General features: G+C 37.1%; 3 protein-coding genes across 6 annotated transcripts in view; 1 reads left to right on the plus strand and 2 right to left on the minus strand.

Moving 5' to 3' along the window:
• LOC134663890 (pancreatic triacylglycerol lipase-like) overlaps positions 1–10,843 on the plus strand; it is a 31,149-nt gene extending 20,306 nt beyond the window's left edge. Inside the window, exons 3-7 of one of the 2 annotated variants that reach the window (XM_063520436.1) lie at positions 1,883–2,150; positions 3,006–3,154; positions 3,796–4,022; positions 8,902–9,058; positions 10,194–10,843. In XM_063520436.1, coding sequence (XP_063376506.1) covers positions 1,883–2,150; positions 3,006–3,154; positions 3,796–4,022; positions 8,902–9,058; positions 10,194–10,332 — 940 coding nt within the window. In that variant the 3' untranslated portion in view covers positions 10,333–10,843. Of the gene's footprint in view, positions 1–1,882; positions 2,151–3,005; positions 3,155–3,795; positions 4,023–7,153; positions 7,561–8,901; positions 9,059–10,193 lie in introns of those variants that run through there. The other variant, XM_063520428.1, reaches the window with a different exon arrangement.
• A 116-nt stretch (positions 10,844–10,959) lies between these two features.
• Positions 10,960–20,058, minus strand: LOC134663948 (uncharacterized). Of its 3 annotated transcripts, none has more exons than XM_063520505.1 (6): positions 19,845–20,058; positions 19,434–19,616; positions 14,662–14,782; positions 13,829–13,989; positions 13,006–13,110; positions 10,960–12,301 (listed from the first exon to the last, which is right to left on the minus strand). In XM_063520505.1, the coding sequence occupies exons 1-6, from the start codon at positions 19,863–19,865 to the stop codon at positions 12,176–12,178; spliced, it is 717 nt and encodes a 238-aa protein (XP_063376575.1). In that variant the 5' UTR covers positions 19,866–20,058; the 3' UTR covers positions 10,960–12,175. The 3 variants fall into 3 exon arrangements, with proteins under 3 accessions (XP_063376575.1, XP_063376568.1, XP_063376582.1); XM_063520498.1 differs by having other exon boundaries at positions 14,650–14,782; positions 19,845–20,057; XM_063520512.1 differs by lacking the exon at positions 19,845–20,058 and adding an exon at positions 19,679–19,733 and having other exon boundaries at positions 14,650–14,782.
• Positions 20,059–21,263: 1,205 nt separating this feature from the next.
• LOC134666739 (NADH-ubiquinone oxidoreductase chain 1-like) lies at positions 21,264–23,307 on the minus strand. The gene is given in 4 exon segments (XM_063524335.1): positions 21,264–21,271; positions 22,654–22,807; positions 22,810–22,818; positions 23,098–23,307. Coding segments are annotated over 4 exon segments (366 nt in total). The 5' UTR covers positions 23,293–23,307.
• Positions 23,308–27,049: the final 3,742 nt, after the last annotated feature.

The following is a 27,049-nucleotide window of genomic DNA, read 5'->3' on the forward strand; positions in this document are numbered from 1 at the left end:
GCAACTTAAAGGTTTATTATCAGTATGACCCCAGGGAAGAACTTTAATTAAAACTGGTTAACAAGACAACAAGGTATGTGTCCAAAAATTATCATCAGGGTTAACACAATTGCCAATCGATGCCAATTACCAGTCATACTGTCACAACACTGGGTAATTAGAAAGGTTAGACAGCTGTATCCGCTGTCCGAAAGAGTTGAAAATCAGAAATGTACTTATGTCAAACGCGCCAACATTGACAAACCAAATGAGAGGATATCTTGATTAACAACGCAGGACCCTTACAAAAGGCACGGTGCAGCGACAGTAAGTCAGGTAATCCCGAATTGAAGTCAAGGAATCTAAAGTAAGAAATGGTATGCTAACAGGTAGGACGAGTCGTTGGCAATCGGATGCCTGCAAGTAAACTTTGACTTATTGGTTAATATTTATGGGAAATCATGAGTAGAAAATAAATCCTTGATAATGTGTACTTAGGTATATATTAGGTACTCGTATCGTGCCGCGTTTAATATTTGTGCTTTATAGTTACAATAGATACAACTTCATACAAAGTAGGTGATTATATCATATTACAAACAAACTCTCTATTTATTATCTACATATTTCAAAAATTATAGTAAATTAAACTTTACAATAACAAATTTTGAGGTTAATTGCTACACTTACATTACAGAATCATTAGTAGGTTCATATTTGTTTATAACTAGACCAGGCTTACGACATGAAGCTATGTAATTGACATAATGTTTTGCTTCGACTATGAGATGAGCATAACTTGATCTAGTGGTCCATAACAACTAAACGTCATTGGAGGTCAAACTAAGCTGATGCGTCCGTGGAAAAGTGGTCGGTAAGCGTTGTGACAGCCCTGACCGTCACACCGCGCCAGCCCAATAGCCTCAATCCATATATATTAATCATTTGTCTTTGCAATCAAATTTCATCTGTAGCTATTACACAAATTATAGGCAGATTGTTAGTTAGGTAGTTATTTAAAACAGATGTGATATTATCGATAGAGAAACGTTCGCACACCGGAATAAAAAAAAATATCGGAACCCTTGTTCGTTTGTAAAGTGAATAGTTTTTTAGTTTTTACCGGAACACAGCCAAATTATTAAAAGCATTTAAAGATCGCATATTACTGTTACCTAGGGATTTCTTATGTGTAGGTATTGTATGTAATACATACATACTTAAAGTTATTTTTATGCATAATATGCTACGAAGAGAAGTCAACTGTGTCATTTCATGCCTCGCGTATGTACGATGATACAAGTAACAGCACAAACTCGTAAAGACTACATAAGACAATAATGTCCACTTATCAGGAATGTGTGTTAAAGAACCCGTCCGACCTGTATGGAGGTGATAACCTAGAATATAAGTAGCTAACAATGCAATGCATTACGTGTACCTACTGTACGTGGCCGTGTGTTCCCGTTGGGTGCGCGAGCGCAGAGGAATAGTTCTTGATCGAACCAGACCAATGTCCCCATACCTAACGGCTTGACCGCGAGGTAATTATGGGGAATAGTGACTTGAATTACCCCAATTTTGAAAGAGCCACTTGCATTTATACAAAAGTTTGTAAAGAATTGAGTTATTTCGTAACAAATGAAATAATATTGATTTTATAATTCCCTGTAATAATCACTAATGCCACGTAAAAATAGAAACCCGTAGGCAAGATATGCAAAGTCAAATTACATCTGTAGTTCTTATATCTCTGTTCATTAAATTTTGTTACGCATTTTAACTGAAAAAAATAAATTGCCTAAGATCAATGCTTGCATGAGGTCAATGCTTCCTTTATAGGTAGCCTAGTCTAGACAGACGGACATAACGTAAGATTGACCAATTACATTTCATTTTTCAGAACGCTTGATAACTTCGAAGTGGTTCCGTTGACTAAACCGCAACTCCTGGTTAATTCAACATGCATCAATCATGCCCACCCGACTATCGTGTTCACATTCGGCTACAGAGGCAAGGTGGGGGGACCGGCCACCACCGCCGTCCTCTCGGCCTACTTAGCCACCAAAAAGAGGAACGTGATTCTCCTTGATTGGGAGAAGGAAGCTGACGTCGGAATTCTTGGTCTGCCAATGACTTACGTATTTTCGGCAGTTCCGAATGCAAAAATTGTAAGTGTACGACCTAGGTACATATCCTGAACACAGAAAATTATGGCACCGTTTAATCATCATCATGTTATCCGGACGAATGAAGCTCGCTGTTATATGACATAATAAATCGTCCATCTCTTTTCATTTAGGCCAAGCAATAAGAAAATGTAGAGGGAAATGCTAGGAACTCAATTTTTGATTCCATAACTTTGTTTGGACTAGTTAGGAGGAAAACATATCAAAAGTCCCCGGCCGTAGTCCCTATGGAGGAGAGGGGGATAAGGTCCCATTTTTCGGTTTATCACTTATATCTTGGAAACTTGCGTCTTAGCGACGTGACTACTTAGACAAACCGAAACTTACATTTGCTACAAGTTTAATTTACTTAGTCAAATTTCTTGAATTGTTTTCGATATCTTGAATTGTTTTCGGCATATCCTCTCTTGAAAGTTTATTTGGTGCTCTGAATGTTATCTTGATATCTACCTACCTACATCAGTGAAGCTACTAGGCCGTGTTTGGTATAATTCAGGGGTACTGAATTCATTTATGTACATGTACAACTGTACAAATGGGGTTTATTTCGCCTGAATATATTGGTTTTTTTTTTTATATTTCCTATATTTATTGAATGTCAACAACCTTTAAACCAAATAACTAGCCATGTAGATACCACGGCGGTTGTTTTTGACATTTTATCATCCAATTCATGCTTGGTAAATAAAAAAAAATCGGTGAGAAGGATGCGATTACATGTAATAAACCAGTTTGATATGCTGTATTTCGGCAATGTTTTATGCAATAAGTTACATGTAATGTAGGAAACGTGTACCTAAGTATAACAGGCTCTGCAATTAAATTATTTTCGACCAGGTTGGTGACGATTTGGGAGAAGCTCTTACAATGTTGGCCCGAGCTGGGATGAATACGACACGACTACATCTCCTAGGACATTCCTTGGGTGCCCATGTGATGGGGTACGCTGGTAGGCGGGCCAGAGAAAACGGCCATGTTGTTGCAAGGTAAGTGTTAACCTAACCGTATGACATAACTCACTTGACTCACGATTCTCACGAACAAAACTAATTGTTATTCAGAACGGCGGTTTATTTCAAGACTTGTTCAGTCTTCTTCACATGTTTGCTTATCCACTGCTAATGATTATTTTATTTTAAGACTGTTTTCTTGTCACGCGTAACGAATCTTGAGTTGCAGTCATTGTCCTTGCTCTTTTAAGGTTACAAATAACGTATGTTAACCATGACGGTTTTTTCCGTAATAAATAACTACCTAGCTATTGCTTACTTTTGTATTTCTTATCATTATCCGTGGTTCGACCTTAATTAAACGTATTTTGATAACTGGGCATTTGGAAGCATTCAAGTTCTGTGGCTGGTTAGACCAAGACAAGTCTGCAACGATTTAGATAGCACACGCAGTGTTATTTTAAATTTCAATCTTCTATGAAATTATGACGTATAAAATAACACTTGCACTGCGTCTCCTATCAAAATCGTTGCAGACTTGGTCTAACTCTACCGATGTCAATGAGACCTAAAGTTTAAAGTTACGAATTGCTTACTTCAAGTGCCTCATCCAGGTCTTCTGTTAGGACTCACTTGGACTTGTAATTCTGTAGTGTAATACGACTTGCCGCATCCAGAATCACAGGTTTAGATCCAGCACGGGCTCTGTTCGAGGGCTCGCTGGGCGTGCGCGCCGGGCTGGACCGCAAGTGCGCGCGCTTCGTGGACATCATCCACAGCGACCCCGGCGGGTACGGCACCACCACCTCCACCGGTACCGTGGACTTCTGGCCCAACTACGCGGGCAGCGGCGGCACACAGCCCGGCTGCCCCAATGGGGACTTTGACATGTTCAGCCCGGAAGGTATTCACGACTCTACCTATACGACCACCACCATAGCACCCAGTGTTGGCATCAATCTGAACTAAGTCAATCCGGATTGATCAATCGAATTGACGCGTAAATCCGAATTGATCAATCCGGATTGATCAATTCGAATTGATTCAATTCAGATTGACGCGTCAATCCGATTGAATCAATCGGAATTAACGCATCAATCCTCAATTCGGATTAAATCAATTCTCAATCTAGATTAACTATAGTCCCTAAGATTACTTTTCAAAGGTGTCCTTTTTTGGGACTTACTTACTGGACTTAAAGTCGATATCGGAGGTTCCCAGAGGTTCGAAAACATGTTCCTGATGTCCCTTTTTGGGACATTTTTCGAAATTGGCCGATTACGTTCATATTCGTAATCGATGTCGACCATAGGTCCCGAAAGCTGTCCCTTCCATTTCGGGACATTATTTTAAATTATTCGTTGGCACTTTAAAACGATATCTGAGATTTCCAAAGGTTCACATGGTAGGTAACATGTTTCCGACGGCAATACAGACGTAGTTTCCTTTTTTTTTTGGACTTTTATGGGACATTTCTTAAAATTAACCTATTGCGTTCAAAATCGATATCTGAGGTGCCCAAAGGTTTCGAAACATGTTTCTGACGGCAATACCGAGAAGTGACTTTTTACCTACGCTAAGGTTCCGAATCATGTTTCCGACGGTAATATTCCGAGATGCCCTGTTTTGGGACATTTTGGGACATGTTTCCGACGGTAATATTCCGAGATGCCCTGTTTTGGGACATTTTAGAAACCTCTGGTTACCTCAGATATCGATTTTAAACGCAATCGGGTAATTTCTAGAAATGTCCCAAAAAAGGGCATCTCTCAATATTTCCCTCGGAAACAAGTTTCGAAACCTTTGGGCACCTCAGATATCGATTTTGAACGCTATTGGTTAATTTTAAGGAAAGTCCCGATAATGTTCCAAAAAGGACATCCTTCATATTGCCGTCGGAAACATGTTTCGGAACCTTTGGTAAACTCAGACACCGCTTTTGAACGTATTTGGCTAGTTTCGAAAAATGGCCTAAATAAAAAGGACATTAGGTAGGTACATACAAAGTAATCGTCAATCCGAATTGACGATTGAGGATTGAGGATTGACCGATCAATCCGAATTGACGATTAGTAATCGTCAATCCTCAATCAGTAGATTTTTTGCCAACACTGATAGCACCATATGTACCTACTGTAATACTCAGGGTATACTGAAAATTCCTGAACTGTCCACTTAGAAAAAATAAGTCGTCTCATATATCAGAATCCAGAAATTTTCAGTATGGCCCACGTAGCTACTCGTATTTACGAGATACGAATTACCTATTCGCACGTGTATTGTACAACGTTTCACAGTATGGCCCTTCGGTCGTGTTTTAAAATTTGCCACTCGTTGCGAAATTGCGAATTTCCTTACTTAAGGATTTTATAGTAGGTAAAAAAGAAATTAGGAAATAATCCTTTGCGACATAAAGACCCCAGTATATCGGTAAATAGTATATAGAAAACCCCAGTATATAGAAAAAAAACAATACAATTAATATTGACTTGACGGTTTTGACTCACTTGTTTTTAGTCACTCACGCGACATGTTTCAGAGCCTAGGTCTCCTTTCTCAAGCACTAACAATGCGAGCAGCGAATGACTAAAAACAAGTGAGTCTAAACCGTAAAATTATTATATGTTAGTACCATAGTCTCACAACAGTTTAAATTCTAATATTATTAATTTACCATGTCCAAATGTAATAGTATGCAGCTGTCGTGCTCCCTCATCCGCAGTGTGCAAATACAGAGGCGAGATCCAATTTCATTGCAACACATTGAAACCAAGCACTTGTAGTAACTTTACCCCTTAATAGGCAACGTCAACATAATTGCCGTTATTCGTAAAATGGATACGCATCAAAATTGATAGATTTACGGTACGAAAACAATGTTCCATCAGAAGTCCAGCCAGGGGTAATGTAATTTTTATCATAATCGTGACCAAACGATTATTTCAAATCGCAACAAGACGAAACTGCAATCACACTCCAATAGGTATATCTATACTTATAAAAGTAAAGCACACCTACATTATAAATGTACACTGAGAGAAAAGTACAGCAAAAATACAGTTAGAATTACAAAAATAAACTTAATCCGGGGACAAGGAGAGTTAACTAATAGGAACAAATTGACTTTTGTAATTTCTATTAGGTCTTGCAATTTCTATTATCTTTTTGTTGAATTTATATTTGAGATTACTGAGCTGTTTGTAGAAATAAATAAACTTTACAGAAATAGTGAAACGTCCATAATTATTGCTAAAACTTCATTTTTTCCCCCAGTACAGAACTGTTTTTTAATTCCTGGTGATGATTTTTCTCTCAGTGTACCTACTTCAATATTAGTCACGAAGTAATACTTGTAGAGTACAAACTCCAGTTACATTCAGTAGTAACACGAGGGTCCATTAATTACTAGCAATTTAATGAATTCAAAACTTTTGATTATTAAGCAACATGATTAATAATAAGCAACCGGACGTATTTAATAACCACAATTAATCTGCAATAATTACGTAGTTACTGAGAAAATTATCAAGTAGCAAGTCCAATGACACCCGTTTCCGTGTCAGAACAGTGATCTTAATTCAACATAGCCATGTTTTTCTTCCTATTTGGTATTTGAAAATAGAAAATTGGTACATTTATCCAGCCTTCATTGAAATCCTAATTAATCTGCAAATCTCTTTACGGTGTACTCGCGAGACCTTTATCTATGTAATTGCCACGCAAATTATTCGTCTTGAAAAAATCATTTATTTATAACACTTAAAAAGAGGCACCAGATCAGACATTGTAATTTAATTAAGATACTGAATTATTTTTATTTTTTTATGTCCGGGTAATAACTTGGTCTCTTATTAATACGCCAACTTTAAGCCTGTGATAAAAAAATACCTACAATTTATATGTAATGGGATTTTTATTCGCACGTATGTATAATGTATGCCTAAATGAATTCATCAACCATATGGCTACTTCCTGGCTATCTAGGTGGTTGTACACTCGAGCAGATATCCTGACACTACACAATTACGTTTTCAGAGTATCTTGACGATAATAACTCTGAGTTCGCCGAATATTATCTGACCTCCGAGCAAATTCAGAACATGACTCGGATGCAAAAGATGCGAACGATATCTCAGCGTAGTAAGTTCACCAAACCACAAACGCGCCTAAGCTTCGCTTTTAGGAATGCTGACATACCTACATTTGCGGCGGCGAGCTTAAATATGTTGCAATGCAGATTGGCTATTTATGGGGATTTACAAATAAGTACTAGATTTTTATTGTTATTGGGCAAATGCCGATTTGTCTATTCATTTTCAGCAGAAAGCACAACTATAACCGTAACGTATACTGGCGAAATCACTCTAGTAGCATGCAAGCAATTTCGACTGCCTGGAAACTTTATATTTCGTATCCGGTGAACGACCCAGTGTTATTAACTGGAAGGAGGAATGCTTCTAAGAAGGTGATGGATGCTAAATTCCGGCTAAATTGTATTGTATATATACTTAGTTGTATTGTGTCGTTATTAGCTGCTATACTTTAACAACAGAAAGACCTAAAGTTAATCTGGAGATGGGTGGATCAACTTTTTTTTTGTTATTCTGCGCCGTCAGGCTGGCGACAATATACCTAATAGTAGCATAGTTTGTTATTTTTTAGAAGAAATGTTAAAGGGGAGAGTAGGGTGCAGTGAATTAAGGGTAACAATGGATTTTTTACAATACCTAACCGAAAAAAAAGTAATCCATTGATACTAACTGCTACGTTCTACTAAAGAAAAGAAAGGGCTTATTACTGGCATAAAAATGTATAGATGAGATACCCAGGTGACTATGTAACAAGGGAACAACAAGTGACAAGAAAATGTTGATTCACCCAAATACTTAATGTAGAAATATACAAGGATAAATATGCTTTGCAGAATGTGTGCACTTAAACCCGACAGCACTATTACGCTTGCCTCATAATATTTGGGATTTAAGTCTATCTAAATAAGAAATGTTAGCAACAACCAAAGTACGAGTATTTGATTCTTAACTGCCGACTATAGAAAGGAGGGGGGTTGTTTTCACGCATAACAGTGTCGACGTCAAAGATATGTGTACACTTTGCGCCTTTTTAGAAGGAGCAAGGTACAAAAGTGTAAACATAATATATCTTTGACGTCGATTGTACCTACATTAGTAAGGTTGTTTTTTTTATTTAGTTTATCAAATGTAATTATAATGTGTATAATACAGTTTTTTTTAGATTCTATTATGTACAAAAAGCAACTAAACATCTCAACCTAGCCACGTGACCTATTAGCTGAATAGTAATAGCCATGTTTGGGAGCTATAATTAGTCGAAGCACGAAACAAGTAGGCATGTGGAGCAAACTATACACGCATACCTCAAGTAAAGTTTATGACCAAATGAAACAGTTCCTAATTAACAAGGTATGCCCAATCCAATAAGAAAGAGATTAACCTCAAAAAATTAAACCTCAGGTATCAGATACCACTAGAAATTTTAGGCTCGTGAATCTCACTAGTTGGTATCGTCTTCAGTCGTCCCATTCGTTTTTCGTCAAGTTCTTAAATTAGTCCTATTCTGCTTTCGTCACTCATTCTACATTCGTCACAATCATCACTGGCTTTCAATGTAGAATGAGTGACGAAAGCAGAATAGGACTAATTTAAGAACTTGACGAAAAACGAATGGGACGACCCAAGACGATACCCACTAGTTGTCACATAAAATATAAACATGAATCGATAAGTGATAACGACACATTCCAGACCTGTGCAGCCACGACCGCTCCTGGCGGCTGTTCGTGGAGTCGATACAATCGCCCACGGCCTTCCCTAGCGCGTTCGCGCCGGATTACGACACCTGGGCGAGGCACCAAGCTCGCTCCGCTCACACCATTTACATGGGAGACTTGGTCAACACGCGGTGAGAGGACAACCTTAAATTTAAAGGTCTGCGCAAACCGGCGGAGCGCAGCGCAGATCACTTTAAAATTATCAATGTATTTTCTTCCCTATTTCAATTACCTTCAGGTATAAATTTAAATGCTTTGAGACTGACCTCGGAGCATCACGGAGGATTGTTACTCCGCGGCATCGAGGAGCACGCCAGAGGATACCGCGGCGGTAGGCGGCGGCATGCCGCGGCATCCCGCGGCATGCGCCGAGGCCTCCCGAGTGAGCCGGAGTAGCGCCGGGACGACGGGGGAGAACTCGTGCATACTAGTCACTAATCCCTTGTGAGTTGTGACAGACCCACGCGGCGGCATGCCGCGGCATCCCCCGGCCTGCGCCGAAGTGCTCCGTGGTGCGCCGACCGCGAGCGCCGGACTGTGCGGGCGCTCGCGGTATGTCAGGGGACTTTTTTCCTCACCGGTGTGCGCTGCGCGGCGTAAATGCTCCTCGGTGATCTGCGCTACGCTCCGCCGGTTTGCGCTGGCCTTAACTTTGCTATATTAGTGGGTATACCTAAACACCTATAGGTACACCGTATACACAGGAATTCGTGTGACACCTAGTATATAAACGACCCGTGTTTTTGCCGTAGGCAGTTTCAGCATACTAACTTGCTAATTGTTTTATAGATGGCATCGGACCACCAATTTTGTACACAGTGATGCTTTCAGCAAAGATTAAACGAAGGCCGATACTAAAGGACCTTAAGAGCAATTAAAACCCAATGATGTTCAGACATCAGCAAATATTAATAATTTTGGAGAAATTAACAATTGTGTGTTCTTTGTTCTTCTGGACCATGCTTGCTGCATCTTGCATAGTGAATTATTTTGTTAGGGTAGATATTACAAAATAATGATGACCAAAAACTACTAAAGGTACTATTAAACAGAATCAAATCTGTTCTGATGGTTATCAATGCATGGAAACAAATTTTGATTATTTCTACGAAACCATTGATTTTCACGGAACAAGGGTCAAAGCGACAGCATTTAAGATCCTCTGTGGTCTAAGTTTAATTTGTACTGAACGCCACACCCTTAATAGAAATTCTTGACTACTTATATATTCGATCAACCTTCAGTTTGGTAACTTCCTGTTTCCAGTGCCTCGGGCGACTATTTCCTAACCACAGGGCCGACGTCGCCCTACAGCATGGGGCCTCAGGGCCTCATTCCCGACGACAACCAGACGAGGAGACGACGAAGCTCGACCCTCACCCGCCTGCTCAAGTACCTCAGGTGATACGTCGCCAACACAGTGCAGACAACTCGAAGGACTGCCTATTATTATATTACTAGATTACTTTATGAGTGATAGTGAGTCCGTTTTCTAGTGCTAGTGATGTGCCAGCGTCCCCACAGTTAACTGACAATTTGTAAACCTTAGTGCAAAAACACAGGTCTACACGGATCCGAATTCATCAAAATATAGTGAGTATTGAGGTCACACGGACTGGCTGATAAATTGATAATAGGGTGTATGTGAACCGTTCATATGGATATCATCATAGGTATTAAAAGCTTGCAGTGCGGATGTCTAGTTAATAATTCAGATTTAGGCCAGTAGGTGTTTAAAATGCTGTTTTAAATAGAGTGGCAAATTCGTCTCTAAATTCACTTATATGCAGTGCGATACTTTATTACGACAGAAGACATGGGATGTAACGTAAATATTTACTAAAGTATCGAAAAGAGAAATTTCGAGAGTGGTTTTAATTTACCAATGGACGAGGTGGTTTGTTCTAAGAATCACGTTGTTGAACAAAATATGTAAGTGTTAGCTTATTTCTGACAATAAACTAGTTTTTATACATATTTTGTAATGTTACAAGTTACTGTATCAAATCTAAGAATAAATACAAAATAGTACGTAAAAAATTGTTTTCATTTAATAAATCTTTACTATTTACAATATAGTACAATATACCTACAGTTAATTAAGGCTAAATATTTTCAAATTTTGGCAACATAATATGATTATTCAAATAGAAGTTATACTTAATAAATTACATTACAAATAGAAATTGCTATTACATTACAGCTACATTTTAAGATAACAAAAGTATACACATAAAATAACTACGAGTACGTACATATATTGTACATTATATTAATTGTATAGCTACCTACAGAATGAGTGTACATTTGGGCTAAAATGCATAAATAAATACAACAACAACTATTTTAGCAATAACTTCTGCTTTAGTAAAAAAAAAACAATCATGTATAAAAGTTGTATGTAGTAGGTACGTTATACGTAATACTACTACGTATGTAAAAAGTACCATTTAATTTTAAACCAATGTGTTGTTAAATAATAATGCATCCAAAATTAAACTTTCATGAGACATATGGGCCCGAAACAATAGCGACTAACAATACACTCCTTTTTTGGGGCAATCGTGTAAAAATACAAGTGAGTGTAACCGGTGTGATCTAAATACCTACCTACTTATTTAAAATAGTTTCGAAGCCACTTCAATTGTGATATACCTATACAAATACATTGAGTATTAACTACTCGACGATTGACTATTTTACGCAGCCATAATTGCATTGTACAATACTTGCTTCAAAGAAATTCTGATAAAATAAATATACTCAAAATGCTCACCTCAACAGTTGTTTGAGGCCTATCACATATATTCAGTATATACTTGTAGTTTCTGACTGAGGATTCTTGTGACAGAGTCAAATAGAATTTTTTTCAGAGAGCCGACTACCCAAGAAAGAAGCGACCATAGCCAATCAGAGCCCATAGAGTTCTGAATCTTATTTTCAGATCCTAGTGACATGGCAGCAAGCAATGCAGTTACTAAACAAATAATAGCGCCGTTCCAAATACATCTATAAATACTACACCCACGCTTAAGGTTCCGTCATTCAGGCGTGTTTTCCGAGCGGGGCGTGAGCGCAGGGTAAGCGTTTTTATATGTAAAAGCGGCGCGCCCCGCTTACGCGCCGCCCGCAAAACGCGCCTGTGTGACGAAGCCTTTACAGTTATTTGTCTGCGGACATGGACTAATTAAGTTGTGACTAGACTAGTAAATGATAGTCCTCGGCGCACTATCTCACAAATACCTGTGCTACGTGGGCGACGTGGAGTAGAACCTCTTCATGGTGGAGTCGATGTCGACGATGGAGCCTCTGATGTCGTGCGCCGCGCCCGATATGTTCTCGAAGGTTGACGCTAGCCGCTCTAGTGCTCGGGCCTGCGGGAAAACACATTCTGGCTAGAGAAAAAGATGTAGAAATTATTTTTTAAATATATAATTTATATGATTCAAATATACATCACAATAGGTTAAGTTGGTACTTTATCTAAAACACTCTTTTATTTTAACCCTTTTCAAGGCGCCAATATACAAGGTTCTCCAAAAAAAATCCAATTATATTCCAATCAATCCAGCTCTGATAATTAATTTGAAGACAAGTCACATTCCCGAAAATCCAATCTAATTTAAACCTTAAGTCAGAATGCTAAAGTTGAAATTCTAATGTCGCGAATGTGGTCGATAAATTTTACTATGCGTGGAACCGGGTTAATAGAAAATGCTCTAGTTATAATATATTCCCCTTGTTTTTCAGTTTTGGACTAATTTCAAAGCACTAAGTAAGTAAGCGCTGGTTTTTGACTACGATCAGGCGTTCTAGCATAAGTTGCGTTCTCGCGCACGAGTGAATACTTGTAGTCGCGCTTGATGTATGGAGTCGCGCGCGAGAACTCAACTCAGGCTCAAAATCCTTTTCCATTCCATCTTGGTGTGTGTAAGCCTTAAATTAATTAAATTCTTAGGGTTTTATCAAGCTTACTGATGGCTTTACTGTTATAATAGACATTTACTAGGCTCGACAACTTAAAATACACTCAATCAATACGAAGAAGCAGGTGCCGACTTTCTGTCTCAACCAGTACCTGTATATGAGAGGATTCCGCTAACCGCTCCATGGCCTGAGAGTTGACTAGGGTAGCGTGCGCCATTTGCGACATGGCCGCAGCTTGGTCGCTCATCACTTTTACCTGGAAACAATTTATAGTAAGTATGAAATTATTGTCTTGAAAACGACATAATTTAACTATTGTAATTGTAATTAGCCTTTATTATTGAAGTCAGTCAGTACATAGTATATATTAATTCAGTTTCATAACTTTAACTTCAACTCGTCCTTTGACGTAGGCCTCCTCCATAGCTTTCCATTTGATTCTATCTTTTGCTGTTTGCATCCAATTCCTCCTATTTTTTTTAGATCATTCGACCATCTAAACTTTTATGGACCACTCTTTCTTTTATTATATCTTGGGCAACACTCTACAAGGTCCTTTGTCCACTTATGTAGGGTTTCTCTTATCATATGGCCTATCCAGCGCCATTTTTGTTCTTTTATTTTAGTTACTTGTTTTTGATTTTGCCTTGATTATGGACAATTTGACTCTCAAATTTAACTATAGCCAAAGACATCAACTGACGAGCGCGGCGATACAGCCCGATATCAACCTTTGTGCATTCTGATAAGGTTTACGAAGACGCACCGCAAACGATAGGCGTGGCGTCCAAAGGCATCGTTTCAAAATAATACTAGCCCGCTGAACATCACTAATCTAAACCAATGTGTGATGGGTTTTGTCTACTAGCCCTAACCAAATAGCAACAGTGCATGGTCGCATTTTGTTTTGGCGCCTTTCCATAATGCTGCCCCAAAAGGTTGGTGTCCTTATATGATTTTAATTTTACACTTACTAATTTCTCCATGACAGCTACTTGGCGCTCCTCGTAATCCATCATAGGCTCCTCAAAGGCTAGGACTGGTTCAGACTCAATATGGTTTGGCTCCATACTGTCCTCATTGAAAAAGTTGTCATCTACAAAATGGGACTCCTGCTTTACTGAACTGCGGGACTCTGTAAGTAAGGATTATGGGGTTATAGTTTCAATTAGGTCAAGGGTAAAGATCTGATGGAAACATACTGAAGCTTAAATATTATGCTTAATTTGCATTAAGTGTGTTCCAACACTTTTAACATCAAAACCAATGCAACATAATGAATGAGTGCCATGTGTTAGTGTGTACCTAGGGAGTGAATCAACTTTTTCTTGTCACTCAATGTCACTCCTGGGTCACTCTTAAAACTCCGGGTTTGTAGGTTAAAATTAAATTAACCATACATGCATTTTTACGGGAGATATAACTCCTTTTCACAAATCTATTAAGCATGTTGTTATACAACAGTCCCTCTAACAAACTGTGCTAATAAGTTTTGTCCCCTGGCTAACGGGACAAAATAACAAGAAATAGTTGATCAACCCTTATATGGCAAATAATGATTCTATTCATCATTATTTGCCATATAAAGTTAAATTTAATGTCATAATTAAAAAAGCACTGTAGTTGAAGATGATAATCAGTAGATAAATGGAATTTTAAGTTTTTGTAAGAAATTCTTACACTTAAAATTAATAATACTTCCTAATAGAAAGATCAACCAATTTATAAGTCAGTGAAGAAAACTGATGACTTTATGAGATGAAAAATCACATTAGAAAATTATAAATTTACTTACTAGTAGATTTACCCACATCACTTGCTAGAAACAAGTCCCATATCTTCTTCTCAATATTGGAACACAAGCTGTTAGGATCACCTCCTCCCGAGATAACTTTATTCCTTACAGTGGATTTTTTGTCGGCCCAATACTGAAACATTTAAAGACAAACTTATAAATTTCTAATTGAATACCCAATGAATCTAGTGGGGCTAGCACATGATTGGCGAGGTAGTATTGCAAACTGCAATCCATCTGCACTGGCCCTATATGGCCCACCTGTATTTTAGGTAATGGATTATTTTGTTCTCAGCATTACCGCAGATTGCCATGAGCCATGGCCTGAACAATGTTAGGAAGCGGTAAATCTTTACAATTTAAAGACATATATGCTAGCGAAGACTACCCCAAGGAGATTCAAAACAAGAGAAAAGACTTGCAAGGAAAAGTTCAAGAAGAAAGAGAGAAGGGGAATATAGCTTTTATAAACTATGACAAGCTAGTGGTAATAAAAGGGAATAAAGACAACAGGAAAAGGATGCCTTCAGGATCACCTCAGCAGGAAAGCCAACCAGCGAAACTCCTAACTACATCAGACGGAAGAACAAACAGGGCCAACGCCTTTGACATAATGAGAAGCAGAACAAACTCACTGACCAAGACTGCTGAACAACCAACCACAAGCAACTCCTAGCAATTAAATACCAGCCGGAATGCACATAATAACACACAATTAAATAAATATATATCTAAGAAAACAAACAAGCAACAGCAAGATCAACAAAATGAAAATCAAACAATAGATATAAATAGGAACAAACTCACCAACAAAACACAAGATAAAACAAACAATTCAAATAAGTCACCAGGTATCCCGGTCAGTCTGGCGACTAGCAACGACCAAATCCCCCCAACAAATGCTCAGAGCTATTTAAAACTACATGTATGGACGTACAATGTCCGTACACTCATGCATAACTACAGGCTAGAAGAACTCGAGATTAGTTTAGAAAACTTGAAATGGCATATCATAGGACTAAGCGAAGTAAGAAGAGAAGGAGAGAATCTAATGGAATTACAATCCGGACATCTATTCTATTACTATGGAGCACAAAAAGGATTACACGGAGTGGGATTTCTCATAAACAAAGAAATTAAGCCACACATAACAAAGATATCCCATATAACTAACAGAATAATAACCCTAGACCTGGAAATAAATAAGAGAACCTATACTTTCATTCAAGCATACGCACCCACCAGCAGTGCCTCAGACACGGAAGTAGACTCTTTTATGATGAAAATCGAATCTACTTACTGGAGTAGTAAAGCAAATAATAAATACATCATGGGCGACTTCAACAGCCATATTGGACTCCGACAACCGGGTGAAGAAGATACACTAGGACCATATAATTTTGGCATTAGAAATAAAAGAGGAGATGGACTAATTAACCTGGCACGGACCTTGAATCTCAAAGTAGGAAATACCCTTTTCAACAAAAGACCAAACAGAAGATGGACTTGGGCACACCCTAACCAAACAAATAAAGCCCAAATAGATTTCTTCTTAATAAAGAACAAACACAATATACAGGACATATCAGTGATAAGGAACATAGACTTTATATCAGACCATAGACCAGTCGAGATAATAATAAATACAAAGCAAAGCCGAAGAAAGATCTGTCATAGTCAGCAACGCATACAAAGCGACTCTGCAGACGCAGTACACACCACAACAGAAAAGTTATTTACAGACATTGATGTTAGAGACTGCGAGACAGTACAGAAAAAATACAATATTATTGAAGAAACACTGAAGAAGGCTATAGAACAATCTACTAAAAGAAAAGAAAATAAAGGCACAAACATATGTATACTCCACCGAAACAAAAAGATTCTTAGAACTGAAGACACAACTGCAGGAAAAAGAAAAGAAAACCAGGGCCGATAAAAACAGAATAAAAGCAGTAAATAAAAGAATAAGAAAACTAACAAAGAGAGACATTGAGAATCAAAAAATGAAAGAAGTAGAAGAGCTACTGGCTTCTAAATGCGCTGTAAAAGGAGCAGAAAGAAAAATGACATTAGGAAAAGAACTAATTTCTAGCATAAAACATAATAGTAAGAAATCTGAAAGTAGGAAAGAGATAGTGGACTCTGCAACAGACTTCTTTAGACAGCTATACTTAAATAAGGAATACGACCCAACAATATATAACAGGAAAACATGCAATGAAGTGGAGCCATTCCTTACGGATGAAATATCGGCAGCAATAAATAAACTAAAAACTGAGAAAGCAATAGGACCAGATGGGATTTGCAGTGAAATTCTAAAATACTCAAGCTATGAACTACATAAAGTCATTACCTACGTGTTCAACGAAATAATAAGGAACGAAATAATACCCGAACAATGGAATATTTCCAACATTACTATCCTACATAAAAAAGGAAACAAAGACGATCTAGACAACTACAGACCTATAAGTATCATATCCTGCATCTATAAACTATTCATGACAGTGATGACCAAAAGAATACAAAATACACTAGAAGAACACCAGCCAGTGGAACAAGCTGGATTTCGGTCAAATTACAGCACAATGGATCACCTACATACGCTTAACCAACTTATAGAGAAAGGCACAGAATACCAAAATAAAGATATATACATTGCGTTTATAGATTTTACAAAGGCCTTTGACTCGATAGACCATAAATTCCTATTCAAAACACTCGAAGAACAGGGCCTAGAGGTAAAGTATGTCAACATACTAAAACGGATATACCAACATAGCAAGGCCAGAATAAAAACAGATAAATATGGTGAGCCATTCAGGTTGCAAAAAGGCGTAAAGCAAGGAGACCCTATCTCTCCGACACTGTTCAACGCATGCCTAGAGGCCATATTTAGAGTACTAGAATGGGAAAACAAAGGTATAAATATAAATGGGAAGTACATAAATAACCTACGGTTTGCGGATGACGTTCTAATTGTGGCCGAAAAACCAAAAATACTGGAGGAAATGATCCTAGAATTTGACACAGCATGCAAGGAAGCAGGCTTAGCAATGAACATGAAAAAATGCAAAATTATTACTAATGGAGATAAAATACCAATAAAGCTTGGAAGAAACAATATGGAATATGCTGAAGATTTCACATACCTGGGACAGATAGTTTCCTTCAAAGACAGACTCGACAAGGAAGTAGACTACAGAATAAGTAGAGCGTGGAAAAAATACTGGTCTCTAAAAGCAATTCTAAAGAGTGACATGTCGATGGCCATTAAGAAAAAAGTATTTGATACTGCTGTCCTACCTACCTTAACTTACGGTGCCCAAACCTGGAGCCCCACCAAGAAACACACACATAAACTGAAGATTTGTCAAAGGGCAATGGAACGGTCCATGCTAAAAATTCAAATTAAAGACAGAATCAGAAATGAAGTTATAAGAGAGAAAACTGGAGTAAAAGATGTAACACAAGCAATAAAAAAGAGTAAATGGACCTGGGCTGGCCATGTATGTCGCACTACAGATAACCGGTGGACCAAACATGTCACAGAATGGTTACCAATAGACACACCGAGAAAACAGAAAAAACCGAATACTAGATGGAGAGATGAGCTACGAAATTTCGATAGATTCTGGTGGAGAACAGCACAGAATAGGAAGGAATGGGAAAAACTGGGGGAGGCCTTTTCCGCACACGCGGCATGCAAATGAATAAAATAAATTGAAAAACAATAAAAGTTAAAAAATTAATAATTTAATAAGTATAACAACAAAGAAAGTGTAAAAATAACAAAAAACGCATGAAATAAAGGCTATTACTATTACTATTACTATTACTAAATCTTTACTTTATGGACCGTCGATTTTTGGGGTGGGGAGGGGGGGAGGGGTTAGGGGGGGGAGAGGGCTACCCCATAGTCCAACCCCCATGGCGCGGAACCCCATGGTTATGGAGATATCCATGGTTAAAGTTTGTATGGAATTAATATGAAATAAGGGATTACAGCAAAATTTGAAGGGGGAGGGGGTGAGGGGTGAGGGGGGGCGCGGTGAAGCTGTTGGATCTGGGTTAGCTCCGGCGCTGCGGAAGAGCAGCCCTTCCGCCCTCGCGTGACAAAGCACGCTCACTACACTCGGCTCCGCAGCTTCGGCTTACTGGTCGCTTCGCCTCCGTTTTTAGAATTGCTCTCTAGGGGTAGGACAGACAAGACCACGTGGATAGTGGGGTGCTCTGATTCGGTTTTAAGCGACCTTGACATTTTGGGTACCTTGAGATTCTGGTGACCAAAGATTTTGGTGACCTTGAGATTCTGGTGACCAAAGATTTCGGTGACCTTGAGATTTTGGAGACCATAAAATTTCGTGACCTTGAGATTTTGGTGACCTTGAGGATGGTGGTGTGGTATAAAAAGTAATATAAATTAACACAAAACGGCACCTATCGACATCTGCTATGACATTTCTCCTTTATTTCATAGTAATTTCATACAAACTTTAACCATGGATATCTCCATAACCATGGGGTTCCGCGCCATGGGGGTTGGACTGGGGGGTAGCCCTTTGCACCCTCTACCCCCCCATACCCAACACACCCTCCAAATCGACGGTCCATAAAGTAAAGATTAGCCTCAGTCTTGGGCCTCCCATATCCAAGACCGAAAAAAATGGAAGAATCTGAAAGAGGCCTATACCTCTTAGGAAGGTTCTGGAGTAACTTACAACTCAGACAAATTAATTTAAAACCCAAGATTAAGTTCTGTTACCCAGAAATATACTTACTTTAATCCATGATTTCATAGGTCTCGTAGGTCCAGTTATGCCGTTAACTATCCTAGTAAGCTGGAACCATAACTTCTTGCTCTCCTCTCGCCCTTCCAATCCTCGCAATAGTCCAAGAGCCAGAGTTTGGTGTTTTTCCATGAAGTCTACAATTGCCACCACCTGCTCCAGGCTAGGTCGGGACTATAAAAATAATAACACAGATGTGGGATCACCAAAAAAAAACAATATAATATAAAACATACATAACCGGTTGGCAGTTACTTGTCCGAATTGCAAAAACTACAGATTTTACACTATTTAAAAATCCATGTAAAGTTAAGTATAATTAGTAGAGAATATTGTTTGAAACTTTCAATTCTCACTTGAAAATAATTAGACTTCTCGCAATACAAGAGTGATGATACTCACGGCTATAGAACGATCCGACATGACGGAAAATAATATTAGAACCTGCCAAAAAAAAGTACCGCAGCGGTAATTTTATTCAACACAATGTTCCCTCCAAGTTTTATTCACATTTCGAAACTTAAACGACTATTGAAATTGAATTTGAGAATAATAAACTCTTACAAAAAGTCGATAGCTAGTGGACATGACAACCATTGGTTGGGGTTGAAAGCATAAACAATATATTTTGTATTTTTTTCCATATACAAACAATTTCACACGCACGTACACATATGATACGATTTTTGTCCGACGACATTCAAACCCTTCCTTTGACGTTAATGAATAGCATGCTTTATTAGAAAAAAACCGTCTGTGGGTTATGGTTTAGGGTTACCACCGGATGAAACTTCCCATAAATACTTGGAAAATAAAGCAATATTTGGTTTAACTAAAAGTAGTTTGTCTCATTTCTTAAAATGTTTTGCTTGAAGTATAATATGTATTAAGGGGTCATCCATTAATTACGTCACACGAATTTCTAGGTTGTTTGACCCCTCCCCCCCTCCTTGTCACACTTGGTCACATTTGGCAAACCCCTCCCCCCTAGTGCGTCAAATTTTTTCAACGAAATCGCCAAATCGAATTAAGTAAGTACCTAAGTGTTATTAATATTTTATCAAAATATTTTTGACGATATAAATATAGTTGGTCAAGCAGATCTTGTCAGTAGAAAAAGGCGGCAAATTTGAAAAATGTAGGCGCGAAGGGATATCGTCTCATAGAAAGTTTGAATTTCGCGCCTTTTTCTACTGACAAGATTTGCTTGACCATCTATATTAGTAATTTTACAACCCAAAACTACTTAGTAAAGAAAATTAAACGAATAAAAACGATTATCGTTTTAAAAACTTGTTATTTAAAAGTACAACAATAAAATAATTTAAATAAATTTTCGGTTAGTGATGAAGTTAAAGTGACGTCACAAAGTTTGTGTCTCCCCCCTCCCCCATGTCACAATATGTCACTTTTTCTTGACCCCCTCCCTCCCCCTAAACGTGTGATGTAATTAATGGATGATCCCTAAATAACAAATACTAAAAAGTACGGAACCCTCGGTGGGTGGAGTGAGTCCGACTCGCACTTAAATTTAATAAAATTAATTATTTTTATTTATTAAAACTAAATTAAATAAACAAAATAAATTGAAATTAAAAACTGCCAAAAATTCCAAATAATTACAAGCAAATCTTGTCAGTAGAAAAAGGCGCGAAATTCAAATTTTCTATGAGACCATATTCCTTCGCGCCTACATTTTTCAAATTGCCGCCTTTTTCTACTGACAAGATCTGTTTGGCCAAGTATATTTTTTATTTTATTAACATATACTGCTAGCCAAAAAAACATCTTGGGTAATTTGAATTTATTTTTGTAGCAATACTAGCAATCTGACAAGTGACAGAAGTCTATTCAATACTCTGCCAGATTGAAAAGTTGTTTTGTTTTGTTTTGTTTGTAAATAAATAAAATGACTTACTATCGCCAAGAAATGGACCAAGCGTAAGTATGTTTATTATGGATATAAGTTTAAATAATAAAGCATTAAATTGCTTGGTTTAAAATGTTTTATTCATTTAGGCCACTGCTTATGTTATAAAACCCGTTGCGGTTAGCACAGAGCACTTAATATTAAGTACCGATGCCAAATTAATCATGAATTCTGCAAGTTTAAGAAAGAGTGAAGTGAAGAAAAAGTTCTTTTTTATGTTATTTAAATTTATATTTCTATACTGTTATTTAAAAAAAGCCGAGTTCTTTAAATTCAGACTCAAAGGACTCGAGTTCCTACCAACACTATAGTCTGTATCTTTAGATCTTTAAATAAAAGTAAACAAACAATTTGTAAATCTTCGGGTAGCTATAACATTTATTGGTTAACCGACCAATTACAAAATCTCCTGGATCGGTCACTGAACGACCTGACTTTAACCTACATTATTTGATCGTGTACTGTTTTCATCTACCCTCAACTGGCTTAACGAGCCATTTGAGGGTAGATTTTGTTTACTTTTATTTAAATACCTAAAGATACAGAGTATAGTCCTGGTTGATGTTTTCAGAAGAGATATACAGGGCGTCCCACGGCGATGCCACATGGAGGGAAAGTACCTTAAATATCATAGATAGCATATTTTGCTGAAAGAAGACTTCATTTTATTTTTAAAACTTAGTAAAGTTGCATTCATACTTTTTTAATTTTTTTTGAAAAAAAATGTATGGAAAAAAATTATCGCGTCATTGGAGGAAAAGTACCTTAATTATTGTAAATGAACATCTTACTGAAAGAAGACATTATTTCGATTTAAAAAAACAAGTTGAATTGCATTTTAAATAATTTCATGGTTAAACCGGGAATCGAACCCGCTACACGAGAAAAAAAAATACCTTGTACCAAAAAAATAATTCTCACATTGAAGCCTTTCGATCGGTATGACAAAGCTACAAGGTATTTTTTTTTCTCGTGTAGCGGGTTCGATTCCCGGTTTAACCATGAAATTATTTAAAATGCAATTCAACTTGTTTTTTTAAATCGAAATAATGTCTTCTTTCAGTAAGATGTTCATTTACAATAATTAAGGTACTTTTCCTCCAATGACGCGATAATTTTTTTCCATACATTTTTTTTCAAAAAAAATTAAAAAAGTATGAATGCAACTTTGCTAAGTTTTAAAAATAAAATGAAGTCTTCTTTCAGCAAAATATGCTATCTATGATATTTAAGGTACTTTCCCTCCATGTGGCATCGCCGTGGGACGCCCTGTATATAAATTAAAATCTATAATCATAATAATAACAGATAATATAATTAAAGCCAAACTAACCTCATAAGAAATAGTTTGAGCAACTGCTCGTAAGCCTCCTAATAATGCATAATTAGAGTTAGAAGATCAACCAGCTACTATTAAAGTATAAACTCCCATACTAGTACAACAAAAAAAAAAAAAAACCCTAAACTAAATCTAATTATATTAAAATAATAAGGAATAACTATTCAAATTAACAAAGATAAAAAAAAACTAAAGATAGGAGAAAAATAATAAGCAAAATAATTTGAATATAGTGGATAAGTCTGCTCCTTAGGCCCACTTGCACCATTCCACTGACCCGGGGTTAACTAGTTAAACCTGGAGTTGCCATGGTTACCAGTACAATTTGACGATGGGTTGACGGTTAAACCGCTTAACCCCGGGTTAGTGGGATGGAGCAAGTGGGCCTTAGTAAATAACTTAATTGCATCACTAAAAGGTTGTAAAATCCCCATAATCCCTAATTTATTAGGACCTTTTCGAATTTGAATATAGCCTAATACCTTCCGCTCCAATAAAGTTAAAAAAGCAACACCAATTAAAACACCTAAAATTAATATTAATATACCAATAAAAATCATTAAATAATCATTTTTAATCATTTACTATCTATATAATATATTTATATATTTATGATTTCTAAAACCATTACACTTATATAGATAGGTGTCGTTGGATAGGTCTTTCAAAAAAATAGGGGTCCTTAAACAATATTTCTTGATAAAGTGAATCATTTCGGAAATAATCGTTTAGAAAGAAAAAAAAAAGGTTTTTCCTTCTAACTTTTGAACCATCTGTCCAAAAAAATATGAAAAATATCATGAAAATACTGCTTAAAAAACTCAATCAAATAAAATTAAAACAAACTTGATCAGTTAAGCCGTTTAAGAGTTATCGCTAAAAGTCTTCCCTTCTTATTTTAATTAAAAGCCTGGCAAGCCTTACTTGTGAGCGGATTTTCGCAGGCAACCCTATACCATTGTATTTGTAATAAAATTACCATCATTTTGATGTTAAGCCAAGCGCGCACTACGATTTTTTGTCGCGCGATAATTTAGTCGCAGAAATGTAACGTATGGGTTTATATGGCGGTGCGCGCATATGCGATAAAAAAATCGCAGCGATTTTAAAATTGTGATTTGTTACATTTTTCCGCGACAGCGCGCGACGCGATTGTCGCAAAGTGAATTGCAGCATACGAAGCTGTATGGCCCCGCGCGCACTGCGATAATAAAATCGCAGCCGGGACCTCAGTCGGCATTTCGCTCTCCAAGCGTCAACATATCGGAACCTGCTTCTCCAATGGAGTTACAAGATGAGGAGGAGGAGGAAGAGAAGGAGATCACCTTTGTGGTATAAATACTCAGTCATACAGCGATTGCATATTGTTTCACGACAAGCGACTGGTACGACATCCATGTCGAGAATGAACAAATCGTCGACTTTTTCATCGCAGTGTGCGCACTGAATTTTCTGCGATAAATTACAGCGCGATTCTAAAACCGTGTCGCAAAAATTAAAATCGTGGTGCGCGCTTGGCGTTATAATTCAAGCGTCAGACAGATGAGTGCAATTGACCGTAGTTCTGTAGAAAGCGACCAACTTTTTATTTTTGCCAAAGTGACTTGCACCCTAACTCAGTAGCGTTGGTCGCTTTCTGCATTGATAAAAATATTGAGTTGGTCGTTTTCTGCATAACTACGGTCAATTATCGATATAAAATCGCCTCTTTAAATACGGCAACCACATAATAGCGACCGGAAAAAGATAGGCAACCTAGATGATTTATGTTGTACAAGTTGTATACTTTCCATTGAAACTTATTTCGTTCGTAAGACAAATCGGAGAAATTTGCCGAAAAAAAACTTTTTTTTTTAATTTATTAAAAATAGCCTTGACCATATTTCTTTAGTCAACCTATTTATTTATGTTCTGGAACATATTTTCTTTAATATTTTCATAGTATGAAACTATGAAAATATTCAGACAGATTGGTGAAGGTCGACCATATGTGGGATCTCCTACCATTAAGAGCCCGTCAACGAGCACACTAGCGCCACAGCTAAATAATCGTGATTATCGAACGAGCGAGCGAAGCGAAGCGAAGTTCTTACATTCGACTTGGATCACGCGGCTGGCTAGCGGCACGTCCCGGCCTAACGATGTTTTTAAGCTGAACTGTCAGAAGATAGTTTGATACTCAAGAACTTAAGTTAATTTGTTCTAATTTAGATGAAATTGGGTAAACGTGTAGTTGAGGGCATTATATTTTAGTCATTAAATTATGAGCAGGCTCAATCAAGGGATTATTGAGGTAGAAGAGCTTAGAAAGCCAAAAAGCTATTTGTAAGAGGTCTGGCTATTCTGGTCATTTTATTTGCAAAAAACATGGTCGAATTTAGTATCAATTGAAAGTGCTCGGTTCGCACGTTTATAATATCGTTTTTAAATTTACCATTTTGAAATAATTAGCAAGATAAAAATAAAATAATATATACATAATATAGGTATTTGACATTTGACACAAAATATTGCGGCTTAGCACAGATCAAAGAATATAATACTCACTAGGAGAAGAACGATAACTCCATACAAAAAAATGTCCCCTTCAAAAGTTCGTTTATACTACTAGCGCTCGGTAGGATACCATTGTAATTAGAATTGACAACCCGTTTAGCCTAGCGCCCCTAGCGGGTATTGGCAGTAATCCAGTTCAGGAAGCTAATGGTCCTGGGTTCGAATCCCGGAGAGGGAATTTCTTTTTGTATTATTTAATTTTTTGTTGGGGTCAGGTTTTTAAGAGCCCATCAACGTCTACTAGCGCCACTGCTGAATACATTAAACTAATTTTTATTATTTATTTATTTTTTATTTTTATTTATTTTATTGATAAAAATGTTTACATGACATTACAGTTAAACCAATGCGTCACGAAACTTAGACTAAAAACAATAACAATAAGTACTTATAAAAGCAACAATTATTTTAACAACAACAATAATAGCACATTACATTTGACAAATTATATTGGAACAGTTGAGCACCTAGCATCCATCGCCTCACAGAATCTCAAGCATTCTCTATACACTGCCGTCCATCGCCAAGCAAATAGGTCGCACTCAGGTGTCGATGCCAGGAGCGCATTGAGTAGTTTTATGTTACTGGATTCGTCAACCTACCCGTTCAAAACTAAAGCGGCCGTTTTTGTTTTGAGCTCATAGATTGACGAATCCAGCAACATTAAAACTAGTTTGATGTATTCAAAAGGTACTTAAATACACAATACAGTCAGTAGCGGCCACTTTTTTAAATACCTGTAAAATTTAAATTTAACTTAAATAATCACGATTATTTATTTTAGCAGTGGTGCTAGTGTGCACGTTGTTGGGCTCTTAAATTAGCATATCACAAATAAATAAAGAAATACGTTATAAGATAATGATTAGGTACTATATTTAAAAATTCGTCAAATATAAAAGGTTACAAAAAGTTACGTATTATTAAGATATAAATATTTTCATTCCTATTAGTATTAGTGTATATATGTTAGGAGCAACACATATGAATACATACATTGATATGGCAAATGGTTACAAGTTGTTATTACATCTATCCGGTTATCGGACATTTCTGCTCCACAGCTCCACGCAGCGTTCTTGGTCACCGGAAAACTAGTCTGTATATGCAGCAGACACGTGCCCTTTGAGCTTTTTCCAAGAAATCATATGACGGGCCAAGATTATATTATTATCTCACGCTCAAGCCATGATTCACTTTCTAAAACAAAATAGTCACAAATTAAACAATATAATCTAACTTCCTAATTACTAACGTCGCTAATTCCTAAGGTCTAAATTTACCAGCTTACTCGTAAACAATGAGAGGTTTTACATCTATGATGAATTTAGATTATAATTTCGGACGCGATATAGCGTCCGCGGGACTTACGAGGATAGTAAGATTAAATTATTATATTTGAATTTGGTAATTAGTACGCTCATTTTTATTTAAAGATTGATATATTTCTTACCTTGAAATTATCGCTGTTTCTGATTTACTACAACGGTTTCCACACACACATTAGGGCTTTTCATAATCCGGATAAGAATTGTTGATGAAGTCGCCATTGCCGGATACATAATACAGCAAGGAAGGAAGAGCGACAACGGTTTAAATTTAACTAAGTCTGTGCGAAGACGCATTTAGATATGTTGCTCGTACATATGAATAGTTTTTATTTTTAAATTAATAGGTAAATAAATATATTTCAAGTGAATAAATCGTTTTATATGAAAATTTATATTTTTGGCGTTAAATGACTTAAATGACAGCATTGACATTACAGACTTTTGTCTTGTC

This window comes from Cydia fagiglandana, chromosome 1 (genome assembly GCF_963556715.1).
Source record: "Cydia fagiglandana chromosome 1, ilCydFagi1.1, whole genome shotgun sequence".
In the NCBI taxonomy this organism is placed as follows: domain Eukaryota; kingdom Metazoa; phylum Arthropoda; class Insecta; order Lepidoptera; family Tortricidae; genus Cydia; species Cydia fagiglandana.

What these genes read in the sequence shown, in the direction of transcription:
- LOC134663948 (XM_063520498.1), bottom strand. Translation starts at nt 19,865, where the DNA reads ATGTCGGATCGTTCTATAGCC. An exon ending in CTATGAAATCATGGATTAAA is followed by an intron (nt 14,783 to 19,433) that starts GTAAGTATATTT and finishes TAAATGTTTCAG; the next exon opens with TATTGGGCCGACAAAAAATC. An exon ending in TAGCTGTCATGGAGAAATTA is followed by an intron (nt 13,111 to 13,828) that starts GTAAGTGTAAAA and finishes AATTGTTTCCAG; the next exon opens with GTAAAAGTGATGAGCGACCA.